The sequence below is a fragment of the Carcharhinus amblyrhynchos genome, chromosome 7, assembly GCF_965287045.1.
Source record: "Carcharhinus amblyrhynchos chromosome 7, sCarAmb.v2.hapA, whole genome shotgun sequence".
NCBI lineage: Eukaryota > Metazoa > Chordata > Chondrichthyes > Carcharhiniformes > Carcharhinidae > Carcharhinus > Carcharhinus amblyrhynchos.
The window spans coordinates 118,969,470-118,987,250 of NC_137330.1; the positions used below are offsets into that span (position 1 = coordinate 118,969,470).

The 17,781-nt window shown below is 46.5% G+C and overlaps 1 protein-coding gene across 1 annotated transcript in view; it reads right to left on the minus strand.

Moving 5' to 3' along the window:
• Positions 1 to 601: 601 nt before the first annotated feature.
• Positions 602 to 17,781, minus strand: part of lin9 (lin-9 DREAM MuvB core complex component) — a 128,008-nt gene continuing 110,828 nt past the window's right edge. The window contains exons 12-15 of the mRNA XM_080193027.1: positions 17,169 to 17,294; positions 15,440 to 15,622; positions 13,466 to 13,563; positions 602 to 2,623 (exon numbers count right to left, since the gene is read on the minus strand). Coding sequence (XP_080049153.1) covers positions 2,518 to 2,623; positions 13,466 to 13,563; positions 15,440 to 15,622; positions 17,169 to 17,294 — 513 coding nt within the window. The 3' untranslated portion in view covers positions 602 to 2,517. The remainder of the gene's footprint in view (positions 2,624 to 13,465; positions 13,564 to 15,439; positions 15,623 to 17,168; positions 17,295 to 17,781) is intronic.

Sequence of the window (17,781 nt, forward strand, 5' to 3'; positions counted from 1 at the left end):
GCCTCAAGATAAAGGGGGGGCGGTTTAGAACGGAGTTGAGGAGGAACTTCTTCACTCAAAGGGTGGTGAATCTCTGGAATTCTCTGCCTGTTGAAGTGGTGGAGGCTGCCTCGCTAAATAGTTTTAAGACGCGGGTTGATGGGTTTTTGATAAGCGAGGGGATTAAGGGTTATGGGGAGAGGGCGGGAATGTGGAACTGAGCCACGACAGATCAGCCATGATCTTATTGAATGGTGGGGCAGGCTCGAAGGGCTAGATGGCCTACTCCTGCTCCTATTTCTTATGTTCTTATGTACCCGAACAGGCACCAGAGTGTGGCGACTAGGGGATTTTCACAGTAACCTCATTGCAGTGTGAATGTTGGCCGACTTGTGACACATAAAACGCAGGCCTGGCCAACAACGCAGCAATAACAGAGAAAGAGATGGCGAGCATGAGAAAGCAGCGAGATTTATAAGTGTAAATGATGGGTGAGAGAAAGTATCAGACTTTAGTATGAGACTTTAGAGTAATGAAGATTAAAAAGGCGAGAGACATTGGTGCAAGAAGCTAATGAGAAAAAGAGGCCATTTTAATTATATATTATCTTTATTTATAAATATTTAAAGCTGCTTTCAATTTTATACACCATACAAAAGGTAACATATCTGAAAAGGCAGTACTACATACACTAATCCTGATTTAATTACAACAGTATATAGAAGTATCTGCTTGAAATTCCAAGAAATTCTGAAAGAGTGCAAGGGAAGAAGATTCTATTTACACTGAGAACTAGCAAGGGGGAAAAAAAAAGAGGCACTAATGCTAACAAAAAATACAGACTTAAAAAAAACATTTCAACTATAACCAAGTACAAAACCTGTTAAAGTTTGAAAATTATAGTTCTGTGAACTTTTTTTTGCTTTTTTCTAAAACATTTAAAAAGTCACCTCAGTTTCTCCATCCCCGACTTTGCTTAATGATCTAAAATGATTCTTTGTAATGGTCTCCCCAAAAGTTACTCTTCAAATTGGAAAGTTATTAAAGATTCAAAACTTTACAATAATCTACATTAAACTGGAAACATTTATTTACCCACTCATTACAATATAAACATTTAAACACACTTCAAAAAAACGACCAACTTTCACATGACAGACTTTTGCCCCTGCATTACTTGCACCGACAGTCCTGTGATGCTGGGAGAGAGGAAGGGGGGTGCGGTGTGGAAGGCAGTGGAGGATAAGACATCTGCAAGTTATTTTCAGGAAGACAGTCCCAACTTTCAAAATAGTGACCTATTTACATGGTGGGAGGAGAGGGTTTCTCAGGTGGAGGAAGTCCAACGTTTTTCAACACCTCCTGAGAATGACAACTCCTCCTCCCTCAAAAGACATTAACTCCTCACTATGGTTCCACAGACTGTACTCATTATTTCCTGAATGCGGCTGTCACTGTTAGAAGTGACAGTGCACAGAGAATTGGACTCAACTAAGCACAAACATAGCCTCACTGCTGTCTAGCGCAGCACAGAGTCCCAGCCATTCTTACACAGGTGCTTACACAGTGTTTTGTGCAACAGCAGGGAGACAAGAGTCTCAGCCAATTCTCTCTCACGTGCAGCTGTGAGAGACTGAGCCAATTCTCTCACACATGCAGACAAAACTGTGCTTTACGTGATGGTGGGGAGACAGAGTCCCAGTCCATTTGCATGCCCTCCCTCAGCTGTACCACCAGTATAGACCAGAGAATCGAGTTCAAGATGTTTCTGGTCCATTGTGAGCAGATGAGCACCGAGAGAAGGCCGAAGGGGGAAACCAAAGCATCTTATTGCACCCTCACTTTGCCCTCTGTTCAGCAATTGTCTCTGAGTTGCACTTCAGTTGAAAAGTTGCTGCATTCTTTCGTCGAGCGGTGGACATCTTACACAACACAAAACCATGGGTAGAATGTAACGTGGGATAGTGTTACAATGACTAAACCTATTGACTGGAGGTGTGGACCATTCAGTCACTCCATTCTGTTCTGGGGGTGGGGGCGGGGGGCGTGATGTGGTGGTGGTGGAGAGCAGAAAAAATCATTACAGAAGGAATCAGAAGACAAATATTCAAGCACTGTGGAACTCCAGGACTGGAAGGTGCAACCAGTGCGTTGGGAGACTGCTGTCACGACATATCTTTTTTTGTGTTTTTAAAAATAACTATTTACATTTTTACATAATTCAGCGTGACATTCCCCAGGTGAGTCAATATCTATCTCAGTTTACAATTAATATTTACAGTTAGAGAAAGCATGAGTAATAAACCTTTAAATGACAAAACATACAAAAATAAATCAGATTCCTGAAAAGCTCAGGGTGCTGCGCTACATATTTAATGAAAATAGTACAGAGGAAGAGCACAGAAATTGCCCTCCCTCTCGTCTGTATGTGTTTTAATTACTTTAAAAAAAAAGACCCTCTTCTTTCCTTCTGCCGTTCATGGGGCAAGCTGACCATTGACCCATGTGGCTGCCCGGAGAGGGATTCACAAGTTTCCTTCAATCCCGGTTTGTGTTGTTGGCAGTGAAGGCATGGAGGTTTCCCATCTGGCTCAGGCCACTCTGGATGTGAGCGACGTGGATTTCTACATTGTTTTGGAAGCAGCTGGAGAAACAATAGTTCAGAGTTAGATCGCCCCTTTGTCAGAGTAAAACATCTCGAGACATGTTACACCAGAAGTTTAAGGAGAGTTTTAAAGGCAGACAAAGGTGAAGGGGCAAAGAAGTTTCAGGAGAGGTAGTCCAGGAAGCTGAAGGCATGGCTGCTAACCGTTGAGCGATTAAAATCGGGATGAGGTGGTGATGTCGGGGGCTAGAATAGGCTAATAAAACACATAGGTTTAGGAGCGAAAAACTGCAGCAGGCGACGGTGCAGAGGGACCTCGGGGTCCTTGTGCATGAGTTGCAAAAACCCAGCTTGCAGGTGCAGCAGGTGGTCAGGAAGGCGAATGGGATGCTGGCCTTCACAGCGAGGGGGATTGAATATAAAAGTAGGGAGGTCTTGCTGCAGCTGTATAGGGCATTGGTGAGGCCGCAGCTGGAGTACTGTGTGCAGTTTTGGGCGCCGCACCTGCGCAAGGATATTTTGGCCCTGGAGGGAGTGCAGAGGAGGTTTACTAGGCTGATACCGGAGTTGAGGAGATTGAGCTATGAGGAGAGGCTGAATAAACTAGGCTTGTACTCGTTAGAGTTTAGAAGAATGAGGGGAGATCTCATTGAGACGTATAAGATGATGAATGGGATGGATAGGATAGAGGTGGAGAGACTCTTCCCGCTCAAAAAAGACAGTAGGACTAGGGGGCGCAGCCTCAAGATAAAGGGGAGGCGGTTTAGAACGGAGTTGAGGAGGAACTTCTTCACTCAAAGGGTGGTGAATCTCTGGAATTCTCTGCCCGTTGAAGTGGTGGAGGCTGCCTCGCTAAATATTTTTAAGAAGCGGGTTGATGGGTTCTTGATAAGAGAGGGGATTAAGGGTTATGGGGAGAGGGCGGGAAAGTGGAACTGAGCTACAACAGATCAGCCATGATCTTACTGAATGGCGGGGCAGGCTCGAAGGGCTAGATGGCCTACTCCTGCTCCTATTTCTTATGTTCTTATGTTCTTAACACTAACAGAATACTGACTTAAGTGCGAAGATCTTGGCCTGCTATAGAAGACAGTTCTGTATGATTAATAAGTACTTTACACAAAAAGTTGAATTTATAAAATGAATGAAGTTTGATTTAGGACTTTGTGAAACTTCAGTCAATAACAAAACACAGCAGGGCTTTGGTGGGAGGCATTCAAGAAACAGTGGTTCCACTGAAAGAAGTTATGTTATTAGCAGTGGTTGGGAACAAGATGGCTACCGATGCAATTTGATGAATAGAACTATACAGCTTTGAGCTGATAACACAGGTGCTAGGCAGAAATAATTTCTCAGGGGCGGACGAGAGTGACGTAGGTTCAATTCAATGGAAATCATCCTCCCTTTTCTCTCTCCAGTGACTCTTGTTATGAGGCAACAGGAGGGAGGTAACATTGTAATGAATAACAAATGAAATCCCATTAGATGTGTATTGCTATTGGCTGGAGTTAATGACAGGGTGATTTTTGACTGATTTGTATTAATGTTTATTGGATTACATCCACCAGGATGGTGGGAGAAATGATTTTGTAACTGTGTAAATGTCCTTGCGAGGGCTTTGCAGAGCAGAGTGATACTAGGTGGTCCACATCCCCTATCTGGAGTGCTGGGCTTCTTTATATCACTCAACCATTCGACTGTTTGGTTAAATAAAGTCACGTCTTAAAATTAGTAAACTGTTTCACCAGCCTTTGTATAGCTTATGTTTAAGCAATACATAGCCTCGAGAGAAAGACCTCTGCAACAGAAAGGTGTTAGAACTGGCATCTACTGTGATGAAAGGTCATCAAATGGGGGCATTAATTCTGTTTCCCCCTCCACAGAATTGGAGGAGTGCTGAGGTCAAAGATACATGTAGGACTGGATGAGATTACAGAAGTAAACATGGACAAGGAGAATGGAAGGGTTTGAAAACAAGGGTGAGGATTTTTATGAATTGTGCTGTCAGTGGACCAGGAGGCAATGTGAGCACAGTGAAAGAGGATGGAGAGGACCTGATGTTTTATGGCCAACAGTGATTTGGATGAGCTCAAATTGATGGAAGTAAAAGATCTGGGGTGGGGGGGAAGCAGCTAGGACAGCACCGAAAATGATCATTCTGTAGAAGGATCACTTAGATCCCAAACATTAACTTGGTTTCTCGCCACAAATGCTGCCAGACCAGCTGAGGTTTTGCAGCATTTTCTGTTTTTATTTCAGATTTCTAGCACAGAATCATAGAAACACCACAGTGCAGGAGGCCACTTGGCCCATCGAGTCCAGACTGACAACAATCCCACCTAGGCCTTGTCCCTGTAACCCCACATATTTACCCCACCAACCTCACTAACCTACACATCCCAGGACACTAAGGAGCAAGTTAGCATGGCCAATGTACCGAACCCCACATCTTTGGCATGTGGGAGGAAACCGGGGCACCCGGAGGAAACCCATGCAGACATGGGGTGAACGGGGACTGAGCGGCACAGTGATTAGCATTGCTGCCTCACAGTGCCGGGGATCCGGGTTCAATTCCCAGCTTGAGATATTGTCTGTGTGGAGTCTGCACAATGTCCGAAGCTGGGAATTGTTAATTGTTGGGCAGTGTTAATAGGGGATCCATAGTGAGGGGATCAGACAGGCAATTTTGCGGACGCAGACGGGAGTTGCTGATGGTGGTCTGCCTCCCTGGAGCTGGGATCCGGGATGTCTCTGGACGCCTCCCAGACATCCTGAAAGGGGACGGTGAGGAGCCGGAGGTTGTGGTTCATATAGGTACCGCTGACATAGGTAGAAAGAGGGAAGCGGTCATGAAAAGGGATTATAGGGAATTAGGTAGACAGCTGAGAAAGAGGAACGCAAAGGTAGTAATCTCAGGATTGCTGCCTGCACCACGGAGAGTGAGAGCAGGAATGGAAAGAGGTGGAGGATGAATACGTGGCTGAGGGACTGGAGCAGGAGGCAGGGATTCCGGTTCCTGGATCATTGGGACCTCTTTACAGGCAGGTGTGACCTGTACAGTAAAGACGGGTGGCACTTGAATCCCAGGGGGACCAATATCTTGGTGGGAAGGTTGGCTAGGGCTACTGGGGGGCTTTAAACTAGAAAGGTTGGGGGGAGGGAATACAGATGAGGAGACTGAGAGTAAGGAGGTTAGCTCCCAGGTAGAGAAGGACTGTAGACAGTATGAGAGGGAGGTTAGACGGGTGATGGAGAAGGGGAGTGCCCAGACCGAGGGTCTGACGTGTGTCTATTTTAACGCCAGGTGTGTAGTGAACAAAGTAGATGAGCTTAGGCGTGGATTGCTGCTTGGGAATGTGACGTGGTGGCCATTACAGAGACTTGGATGTCTCAGGGACAGGACTGGGTACTTCAGGTACCGGGATTCAGATGCTTCAGGAAGGACAGGGAGCGGGGGGCAAAAGAGGTGGCGGAGTGGCACTGTTGATCAGGGACAGTGTCATAAGAACATAAGAAATAGGAGCAGGAGTAGGCCAACTAGCCCTTCGAGCCTGCCCCACCATTCAATAAGATCATGACTGATCTGTCATGGCTCAGTTCCACATTCCCGCCCTCTCCCCATAACCCTTAATCCCTTCTCTTATCAAAAACCCATCAACCCGCGTCTTAAAAATATTTAGCGAGGTAGCCTCCGCCACTTCAACGGGCAGAGAATTCCAGAGATTCACCACCCTTTGAGTGAAGAAGTTCCTCCTCAACTCCGTTCTAAACCGCTCCCCCTTTATCTTGAGGCTGTGCCCCCTAGTCCTACTATCCTTTCTGAGCAGGAAGAGTCTCTCCACCTCTATCCTATCCATCCCATTCATCATCTTATACGTCTCAATGAGATCTCCCCTCATTCTTCTAAACTCTAACGAGCACAAGCCTAATTTATTCAGCCTCTCCTCACAGCTCAACCCCCTCAACTCTGGCATCAGCCTAGTAAACCTCCTCTGCACTCCCTCCAAGGCCAAAATATCCTTGTGTAAGTACGGCGCCCAAAACTGCACACAGTACTCCAGCTGCGGCCTCACCAATGCCCTATACAGCCGCAGCAAGACCTCCCTACTTTTATATTCAATTCCCCTCGCGATGAAGGCCAGCATCCCATTCGCCTTCCTGACCACCTGCTGCACCTGCAAGCTGGGTTTTTGCGACTCATGCACAAGGACCCCGAGGTCCCTCTGCACCGTCGCCTGCTGCAGTTTTTCTCCACGTAAGTAATAATCCTTCCTACCATTATTCGTACCAAAGTGGACCACCTCGCACTTGCCAACACTAAATTCCATTTGCCATTTCCTGGCCCATTCGCCCAGCCTATCTAGATCCTTCTGTAGACTCTCACCACCCTCCGCACAATTTGCCTTTCCACCAATTTTGGTGTCATCAGCAAATTTCGACACCCTACACTCGGTTCCCTCCTCCAGATCATCTATATAAATCGTAAATAGCTGAGGGCCCAGCACCGACCCTGGGGCACTCCACTAGTCACCATCTGCCAATCCGAATAGCACCCATTGACCCCCACTCTCTGCCTCCTATTTGACAACCAGTCCTCTATCCACGCTAACATCCTACCCCCAACTCCATGCCCCCTGACCTTCTGCAATAACCTCTTGTGAGGTACCTTGTCAAACACCTTCTGAAAATCAAGAAAGACCACATCCACCGGCTCTCCTCTATCCACCGCCCTAGACACATCCTCATAGAACTCCAGTAAATTTGTCAGACACGACTTCCCTTTAACGAAACCGTGCTGCGTCTGCTCTATCAAGCAATTCCCCTCAAGATGCCTCGCTATTTCCTCCTTGATGACGGATTCTAACATTTTACCTACAACAGACGTTAAACTAACAGGCCTATAATTCCCCGCCTTTTGCCTGGCACCCTTCTTAAACAACGGCGTAACATTAGTCGTTTTCCAATCTTCCGGCACTTCCCCGGAATCCAGCGACGTCTGGAAAATAACTACCAAGGCATCCACCAGCACCTCCGCCATTTCTTTCAGTCATGGCTGCAGAGGAGGTGGATGCCGTGGAGGGACTGTCTACCGAGTCTCTGTGGGTGTAAGTTAGGAACAGAAAAGGGTCGATAACTTTGCAGGGTGTTTTCTATAGGCCGCCCAATAGTGACTGGGAAGTTGAGGTGCAGATAGGGAAACAGATCCTGTAGTAATAATAGAGTTGTTGTGATGGGAGACTTTAATTTCCCAAACATCGATTGGAATATCCCAAGGGTAAGGGGTTTCGATGGGGAGGAGTTTGTTAGGTGTGTTCAGGAGGGTTTCCTGACACAGCACGTGGATAAGCCTACGAGAGGAGAGGCTGTACTTGACCTGGTGCTGGCTAATGACAGAAAAAAGTCTGACAACACCAGGTTTAAGTCCAACCGATTTATTTGCTAGCACACTCACTAGCTTTTTACTGTGTTTACCCCAGTCCAACGCCGGCATATCCACATACTGGCTAATGAACCAGGACAGGTGACGGATCTCTCGGTGGGAGAGCATCTCGGGGATGGAGATCATAATTCTATCTCCTTCACGATAGCATTGGAAAGAGATAGGATCAGGCAGGATAGGAAGGTGTTTGTCTGGAGTAAGGGGAAATATGATGACATCAGGCAGACAATTGGACGAGTAAACTGGAAGGAGGTGTTCTTGGGGAAAAGTACTGAAGGAAGGTGGCGGATTTTCAAGGAATGTTTGACTGGAGCTCTGCACGCCAACGTTCCGATGAGACAAGGAGGTTTTGGTAGGTCGCGGGAGCCGTGGTGCACGAAGGTTGTGGTGAACCTAGTCAGGAAGAAAAGAAAGGCATATAAATGGTTCAGAGAGCTAAGAGATGTTAAGGATCTAGAGGAGTATAAGGCTTGTGGAAAGGAGCTTAAAAAGGAAATTAGGAGAGCCAGAAGGGGTCATGAGAAGGCCTTGGCGGGTAAAATTAAGGAGAATCCCAAGGCCTTCTACAAATATGTGGAGTGAAAGGATGAGAAAAGAAGGGATAGGACCTATAAAAGGTGAAGGGGGGAAAGTCTGTGTGGAACCGGAAGAAATGGCAGAGGTGCTTAATGAGTATTTTGCCTTGGTATTCACAGTGGAAAGTGATCTGGGAGGTTGTACTACAGGTTTGTGGCAGACTGAAAAGATCGAGTATGTGGATATTAAGAAAGAGGATGTGTGGGAACTTTTAAATTCTATCAACATAAGAACATAAGAAATAGGAGCAGGAGTAGGCCATCTAGCCCTTCGAGCCTGCCCCGCCATTCAATAAGATCATGGCTGATCTGTCGTGGCTCAGATCCACATTCCCGCCCTCTCCCCATAACCCTTAATCCCCTTGCCTATCAAAAACCCATCAACCCGCGTCTTAAAAATATTGAGCGAGGTAGCCTCCACCACTTCAACAGGCAGAGAATTCCAGAGATTCACCACCCTTTGAGTGAAGAAGTTCCTCCTCAACTCCATTCTAAACCACCCCCCCCCCCCAATCTTGAGGCTGTGCCCTCTAGTCCTACTGTCCTTTCTGAGTGGGAAGAGCCTCTCCACCTCTATCCTATCCATCCCATTCAACATCTTATATGTCTCAATGAGATCTCCCCTCATTCTTCTAAACTCTAACGAGTACAAGCCTAGTTTATTCAGCCTCTCCTCATAGCTCAACCCCCTCAACTCCGGTATCAGCCTAGTAAACCTCCTCTGCACTCCCTCCGAGGCCAAAATATCCTTGCGTAAGTGCGGCGACCAAAACTGCACACAGTACTCCAGCTGTGGCCTCACCAGTGCCCTATACAGCTGCAGCAAGACCTCCCTACTTTTATATTCAATCCCCCTCGCTATGAAGGCCAGCATCCCATTCGCCTTCCTGACCACCTGCTGCACCTGCAGGCTGGGTTTTTGCGACTCATGCACAAGGACCCCGAGGTCCCTCTGCACCATCGCATGCTGCAGTTTTTCGCCACGTAAGTAATAGTCCTTCCTACCATTATTCCTACCAAAGTGGACAACCTCACATTTGCCAACATTAAATTCCATTTGCCATTTCCTGGCCCATTCGCCCAGCCTATCTAGATCCTTCTGCAGACTCTCCACACCCTCCGCGCAATTTGCCGTTCCACCAATCTTGGTGTCATCAGCAAATTTCGACACCATACACTTGGTTCCCTCCTCCAGATCATCTATATAAATGGTAAATAGCTGAGGCCCCAGCACCGACCCCTGGGGCACTCCAGTAGTCACCAACCGCCAATCCGAATAACACCCGTTGACCCCCACTCTCTGCCTCCTATTTGACAACCAATCCTCTATCCATGCTAACACCCTACCCCCAATCCATGCCCCCTGACCTTCTGTAATAACCTCTTGTGAGGCACCTTGTCAAACGCCTTCTGAAAATCAAAACAGATCACATCCACCGGCTCTCCTCTATCCACCGCACTAGACACATCCTCATAGAACTCCAATAAATTCGTCAGACACGACTTCCTCTAATGAAACCGTGCTGCCTCTGCTCTACCAAACAATTCTCAAGATGCTTCGCTATTTTCTCCTTGATCACGGATTCTAACATTTTTCCTACAACAGACGTTAAACTAACCGGCCTATAATTCCCCGCCTTTTGCCTGCCACCCTTCTTAAACAACGGCGTAACATTAGCCGTTTTCCAATCTTCCGGCACTTCCCCGGAATCCAGCGACGTTTGGAATATAATCACCAAGGCATCCACTATCACCTCCGCCAGTTCTTTCAGAATCCTTGGATGCATTCCATCCGGTCCTGGGGACTTGTCCACGATAGATAAGTTGCCGGGACTGGATGGGATATACCCCAGGTTACTGTGGGAGGTGAGGGAAGTGGTTGCAGAGCCCCTAGCGATGATCTTTGCATCGTCGATAGAGTCGGGAGAGGTTCCGGAGGATTAGAGGATTGCGGATATGGTTCCTATTTTCAAGAAAGGGAACAGGGATAGCCCGGGAAATTACTGACCAGTGAGTCTGACCTTAGTGGTTGGTAAGTTGATGGAGAGGATTCTGAGGGACAAGATTTATGAGCATTTAGAGAAGTTTAGAATGATCAGGAATAGTCAGCACAGCTTTGTCAAGGGCAGGTCGTGCCTTACGAGCCTAGTTGAGTTCTTTGAAAATGTGACTGAACACATTGATGAAGGAAGAGCGGTGGACATGATTTACATGGACTTCAGCAAGGCGTTTGATAAGGTCCCCCATGCAAGACTTCTTGAGAAGGTGAGAGGGCATGGGATCCAAGGGGCTGTTGCCTTTTGGATCCAGAACTGGCTTGCCTGCAGAAGGCAGAGAGTGGTTGTGGATGGGTCTTTTTCTGCATGGAGGTTGGTCATCAGTGGAGTGCCCCAGGGATCTGTTCTAGGACCCTTGCTGTTTGTCATTTTCATAAATGACCTGGTTGAGGAAGTGGAGGGATGGGTTAGTAAGTTCGCTGATGATACAAAGGTTGGTGGTGTTGTGGATAGTCTGGAGGGATGTCAGAAGTTGCAGCGGGATATAGATAGGATGCAAGAGTGGGCGGAGAAGTGGCAGATGGACTTCAACACGGATAAATGTGTAGTGGTCCATTTTGGCAGGACCAACGGGATGCAGGAGTACAATATCAAGGGTAGTAGTCTTAGCTGTGTTGAAGAGCAGAAGGATCTTGGGGTCCGTGTCCATAGGACTCTTAAATCGGCCTTGCAGGTAGAGGATGTGGTCAAGAAGGCGTATGGTGTACTGGCCTTCATTAATCGAGGGACTGAGTTTAGGAGTCGGGAGGTAATGCTGCAACTTTATAGGACCCTTGTCAGGCCCCACTTGGAGTACTGTGCGCAGTTCTGGTCGCCTCACTACAGGAAGGATGTGGCAGCTATTGAGAGGGTGCAGAGGGGATTTACAAGGATGTTGCCTGGATTGGGAGGCATGCCTTATGAAGGTAGGTTGAGGGAGCTTGGTCTCTTCTCCCTGGAGAGACGAAGGTTGAGAGGCGACCTGATAGAGGTTTATAAAATGTTGAGAGGAATAGATAGGGTGGATTCTCGGAGGCTATTTCCCAGGGCTGAAATGGTCGCTACGAGAGGACACAGGTTTAAGGTGCTGGGAAGGAGGTGCAGAGGAGATGTTAGGGGCAAGTTTTTCACTCAGAGGGTGGTGAGGAGTGGAATCGGCTGCCGTTGGTGGTGGCAGAGGCAAACTCACTGGGGTCTTTTAAAAGACTTCTAGATGAGTATATGGGATCTAATGGCATTGGAAGTTACAGATAGTTTTATGGCTTGGTAGGTATAGATATGATCGGCGCAACTTGTGGGCTGAAGGGCCTGTTTGTGCTGTAGTGTTCTATGTTCTCACTCAATGGGGGATATTACAGCTAAGGTGCAATGTCAGATAAATAGCATGATAACAGAGCAGCAATAGAGGGGTTGACGGAGCAGAATGTCCTATGGAGACATGGAGAAACCGAAGCTGGGTTTTTGGATGTTGCCGAGGGGTAGCGTGTGAATGGGAAATCGGAGGGCGAGGACAGAAAGTCTGCCTTTTTTATCTGTAACGTTGAGAATATGGAATAATATTGTGACAGGAACCTGATTGGGGGAAGCATTCAAACATTGACTTCCAGGAAAGGTTGGCATAGATTGAGGAGGGACAAAACATTCAAAGTGTTGAATGGGAAAGGAAAGTTGCAGACTAGGTGATAGTTTTCAAGGACAGAGGAGGGGGAGCCACTACCAGTTAACAGCCAACATGGGGACAAGGAAAGGAGTTGGGTGGCCATTGGTTTAGTGGGAATTAGATCAACAGGAGGGAAGGCTTATGGACAGGGAAGGGCATGAGAGGAGATGGAACGGAACTGGAGAAAGCAGGGGTACAGGGCTCGGACGGTGGGGACTTTAGAGGGAGTTTGGTCTAGGAGAAGGCAGGGAATTAGCCGAGACAATTGATCAGAGTCTCGATAATTTAAAAGCACAATAACTCGTTCAAGCGGAATTTCCCCATCCCGCCTGTCATGGAAACTCACAGGTGGGAGACGAAACATGCAAAGGTCCGTTGAGCTTGGGCGGAATTTTCCAGTCCTGGGGTGAGCACGGCTGGAAATTCCCACCCATTGTATTTGTTATAGGTGAGTTGTGATGGCGAAGAGGTTTAAGGAGATGGTTAGGAGTGGAGTGGAGACTTGGGGAGGCAAAGATCATCATTGTGTCCCAGGTCTGGCCCACATTAATTAGGGGTGAAATATAATTTATTAAAAGCAACTTGCTAACTCATGTACATGCAAATGACCTTTTCCTTACTCAGAGAAGGAAGCATTCAAATCCTCCACAGATCAGGAATACCAACTACACTGACGCTTCTCCTAAGACCACTCCAACTGCACTCTACCCAAATGCAATCTATGAGGGTTAGATAATGTGTTCTACACCCATCCCGGTTCATCTCTATACTGCTGAGTAGATTGGGACTTGTAAACTTGTGTCTAGCTCTCTCTCTCTCCGAGTCCTTGTTAAATGATTGCTCTACGTTCTGCTACAGTTTAAGAATTTTCGTGCAATATCTTAGCTTTGCTTTCACATCAGCCCAGACGCTACATGCCTGTAGGCTGATGAATGGTAAGCAGTATGGCATGGAAATCCTTGCCTAACACCTGCGCTTTCCAGCCAGTTTATTTAATAGGCACAGGATGTGGGAAATGTGGTCGACTTCCCAATTCTAATCCAAGGATATGAAGATCCTCCAGCAGCTAACTCAGCGCAGTCCAGGGATGGGCCCAAAAATGCTGCTGGTCTGTAGCTCCCAGCAACCTATTGGCTGGAAGAGTTTGGGAGTAAAGCACATTGCACCTACCTTATATTAGAAGCATCTATAGAACTCTTGATGTCATTCAAAGAGTCCGTCAATGACTTGAATTCAAAAGAGTTTAAGTCCCCTCCTTCTGCCAGACACTGAGGGAGAAAAGATTGACAAGCTTAGTTTAATTTAAAACAAAACTGTCAAAACTTGAGATCTAAAATTAAAAGTATGTGTGATTTTTAGAATTGAGAACAGAAGTCAAGGACTAAGAGAAGGCCTGAAACTCAACCCTTTAGTTCTGTCCTTCTAAATGTTATCATCAGAGGAAATGGGTGGGGAGGTGGGGCAAGAAGAGACTGCAAGGGGGCTGGGGAGTGAGGCCCTCTCTTCCAAACAGTTTCCCAATTCCTAGACATGATTAATTGTACTTTTATTGAGTCTCTCTCTATTGTACACCATCAGATCACAGTGATATATTAGACTTCATGTCCAAGATATAGTACCCAGGCAGCTTGTATCTGTGTTATAGTAGTAAGGCTGGGTGGAATTACACCTGGTGCCCTGGTTACAACAAACAGTCTGTGAACAAAGTGGTAGGAAATTGACCAATGACGTTTATAACTGAGATATTTGCAATACATCATCTCTGGGTCTGCTGCTGCCTGATATAAGAATTGGGAACATTCATGCCTTATCTTCTCTCAAAACCGATATTAAAACCCAAACTATTTTTTCAGTTTGATGTATCTTAGAGCAGTGTGTATTTATGTGATACACACACTAACAGGCTGTGTGTGTGGCATTGTTTATAGTGAGTTGGAAGATGCACTGATGTGTTAAATGGCCTGCTTTTGTAGGGTAAATTCCATTTAAAAACAAAGAACTGGTCCATAATGATATAGCTACAACCCTATTGCTTCGCTTCCTCTTAAGGAATGCTGTATTCAATTTTTCTACGCAAAATCCACATTCTAATCATTGCTGTTTAAAAATTTATTTGGTCAATAGTAATTTCTTTAACTGCCATGCTCACATCAGTTTCTAGCTATTAGGCTGTTGGCAACCATGGTAACGGGCTCATTTCTTTCAGGAGGCTCTGAACCAAAGCTGGTAAAGATGGGGGGACAGGCCTGTTCATTATCTTGTATCAACAGGAGTCAGCTCCTGGCTACAGCTGGCTACGCTGCATGTTTACAATCTACACCACTTCAGTTCCAAAGGTCTCCTTCTGTACTGCAGGGATTCACCAGTAGACAGGGGCTGGACTGTGCCACTCTGGCCACCGGGGCTGGACTGCGCCACTCTGGCCACCGGGGCTGGAGTGCGCCACTCTGGCCACCGGGGCTGGACTGTGCCACTCTGGCCACCGGGGCTGGACTGCGCCACTCTGGCTGGACTGCACCACTCTGGCCACCGGGGCCTAGGCCACAATGAAGGGATTTCACAGGGTGCTTCAATAGATTTTTGCTTACAGATCCACTTCCCTTTTGGAAGTTGCTGAATGCTGAAAGAAGATACTTTGCAGGATTACAAGCAAAGAGCAGGGAGAGTGTGAGTAATGGGATTGCTTTTTCAAAGATGCAACACACACAATGGGCCCAATGGCCTCCTGTGTTATAGCTTTCCGTGAGTGTGAAAAGTGTATAATAATAATATTCATATCAAGTTATTGAGCAGGATTCTACCTCCCTCCTCCAACATGAAGCAACATTAGAACGGAGCATTAGACCAGATGCCACAAACCTCAGATCTGTTGCTTTTAGGATTCTCAGGATGTGAGTGAGTCTGGAACGGCTCATTTCCAGTTACACTGACAGCACAACTAGATGGCTTGCTGGGCTACAGAGGGCATTATAGAGTCTGAGAGAGACTGGAGTCACCTCCAGGCCACACACTCTAATCTAGTGATGAGCCACAAATGACAAGATTATTAAATTGAACTTTCCTGGAAGGGTTGTGAGATCACGACCTTTGGGTTGTTAAGCCCAGTCCATATCACTGCAGCCTGGAATTGAAGTCTGCACTTACCTTTATCTGCAGAAGCACGGCTGTCAGCCTGGCGATTAGATCGGTCAGTTTTTCATTCCTAACACTGGCCTGTCCACTTTGCGAGGTGTTTGCCTGCCTTACTAACTGGTGAGCCTCCTCCTCACACCTCCTGCGCATGTCTGTGGGCTGGTCCATGGGCTGCAAGCCCTGATCAGGAGCAAGCTGTCAGTTTCAAGATAATATAAAAGGCAAGGTTAACAACTAAAATCTCAGCCCGTGCACAATGTCACCTGAATTCAGGCAGCTGCCAGAGACAGTAACATAAAGATGAAGACAACCCAGTCAACAACTTGCACTGATGTAGCAAAACATACCAAGACTCTTCACAAAGTCAAATCAAATATAATCTGACACTGAGCTACAGGGAGAGATATTGGGCCGTAACTTCTGACTGAGTGAGAATTGAGTCAGATTGAGGCTGGGTGGGGTGGGGTGGGCGCGGTGGTGGTGTGTCTATACATTAGTTACCCAGAAGCTAGATGTACTTTTAATTCTTTCTGGGCAACTATTTACGGAACACAGACAGAAGCAGCCAAAGTTTATGATTTAAATCACTGTTTTGGATGGTCCTTGGTGCAGGGCAATTGTCCATGGGAAGGTCCCCTGGCAACTGCTGTGCAAACCTTACTTAGGAAGTTCTGGGGCAGACAGGGTTCCCCAGTCCAACTCCCCCCACTCTCTCCGATGCAACACCCTGGAGCTCAGAAGTTACAGCCCATTAGGACAGGGGGTGATAGGTTTTAAAGAGCAACTGAAAGATGGAGAAAGGGAAAGAACTTGGGAGCCTTCGGAGGGAATTCTGGAGATTAGCCACCTAGGCAGCTGAAGAAATGGCCACTTTAAAATTGGGAATGCTGAGGAGGAATGCAGACATCTCAGAGACTTTTAGGTCTGGAAGAGATAGAGAAAGGCTTTTAACACAAGAACAAGGATTTTAAAATTGTGGTGATGCCAGACTGCAAGCCAAGCAGGCACAGCAGTGTGGAGCGAGAAGGACAAAATTTTAACATAGATACAGTAAGTAAGACTAATACAGGGCAAGTGAATCCGATGAATGGAAGGAGGGGAGAACTTAAAACCTGAAATAGAAGTCTTCAGGTTCAAGGCTGCCAGGTATCAGTGTCTGTCCAAGTCCAGGTTTGGGGAAAGAGAAGGAACCTGGGGTTAAATTAACGCTGGTGTCAGGGGGATTCACAGTAAAAAGTCTGACAACACCAGGTTTTAGTCCAACCGATTTATTTGATAGTAAACGCACAAGTTTTCGAGGTTTCCCTCTTCATCAGGTGAATGGAGGGCATGAACACTATTGTCACCAATTGGCTGTTGATCGAAAAAGTCTTCAAAATGTTCCATTTGTAGTAAAAATAACTTGCTGCGGTGGTGTGGGGCCACACACAAGGGAACACTTAAATACCAAGCTGAAATCCACCATGCAAACCTCTTCATGGAATCCCATGAAGAGGGAAACCTCGAAAGCTTGTGCGTTTACTGTCAAATAAATCGGTTGGACTAAAACCTGGTGTTGTCAGACTTTTTACTGTGTTTACCCCAGTCCAACGCCGGCACATCCACATCAGGGGGATTAGCAGGTCCTGGGTGGGGTTGTGGTCACTGCAGACTCGATTGGCTGAATGGCCTCCTCCTGCACAGTAGGGATTCGATGATTCAGATTATTAAATGAGAGTCAAACAATGTGAAGAACACTCACCTCATAACAATACTGTTGGACTTTATTCAGAACCTTGTTCAGATCTTTGTTCAGCTGCTCCAATTCTAAAACTATCGTCGCATACCGCTTTTGAAAGTCAATGCCAATGGGAGCGGAGTATGATTTCTGAGAGAGTGAGAAAGGAGCCAGTCATTTCCTACCTTAACAGGTCCAAAACTGCCCTCAAAGTCCTCAAGTATTACTACCACACGGTAATAGGCTAACTGGTTAATCGCCCATTTATTGGTTCTTATTGAAGGATACCACCATGTTTGTCTATGTGCACTTTGAAAGGTTAATTCATTCTGTAAAGGGAAGCATTGCATTTAACAGAATCTTACAGGACACAATGAGGCCATTTGGCCCAGCATTCATCTGCTGGCACTGTGAAATTCTGACCTAATTAATTCCAATCCTGTCCCAGCTCAGAAAACCTTTATAAGACCAAGGATTTATCCAATACCCTTTCAAAATGGCATTGAACTTGCTTTGACTGCCTTCTCATGCTGTACTTTCCAGCTCACCCTTCACTGCATTAAAAAATCTCCTTCTCCCTTCCATTCTTTTACCAATTACTACAAATCTGGTTCCTGATGCTCGTCAGGGGAAACAA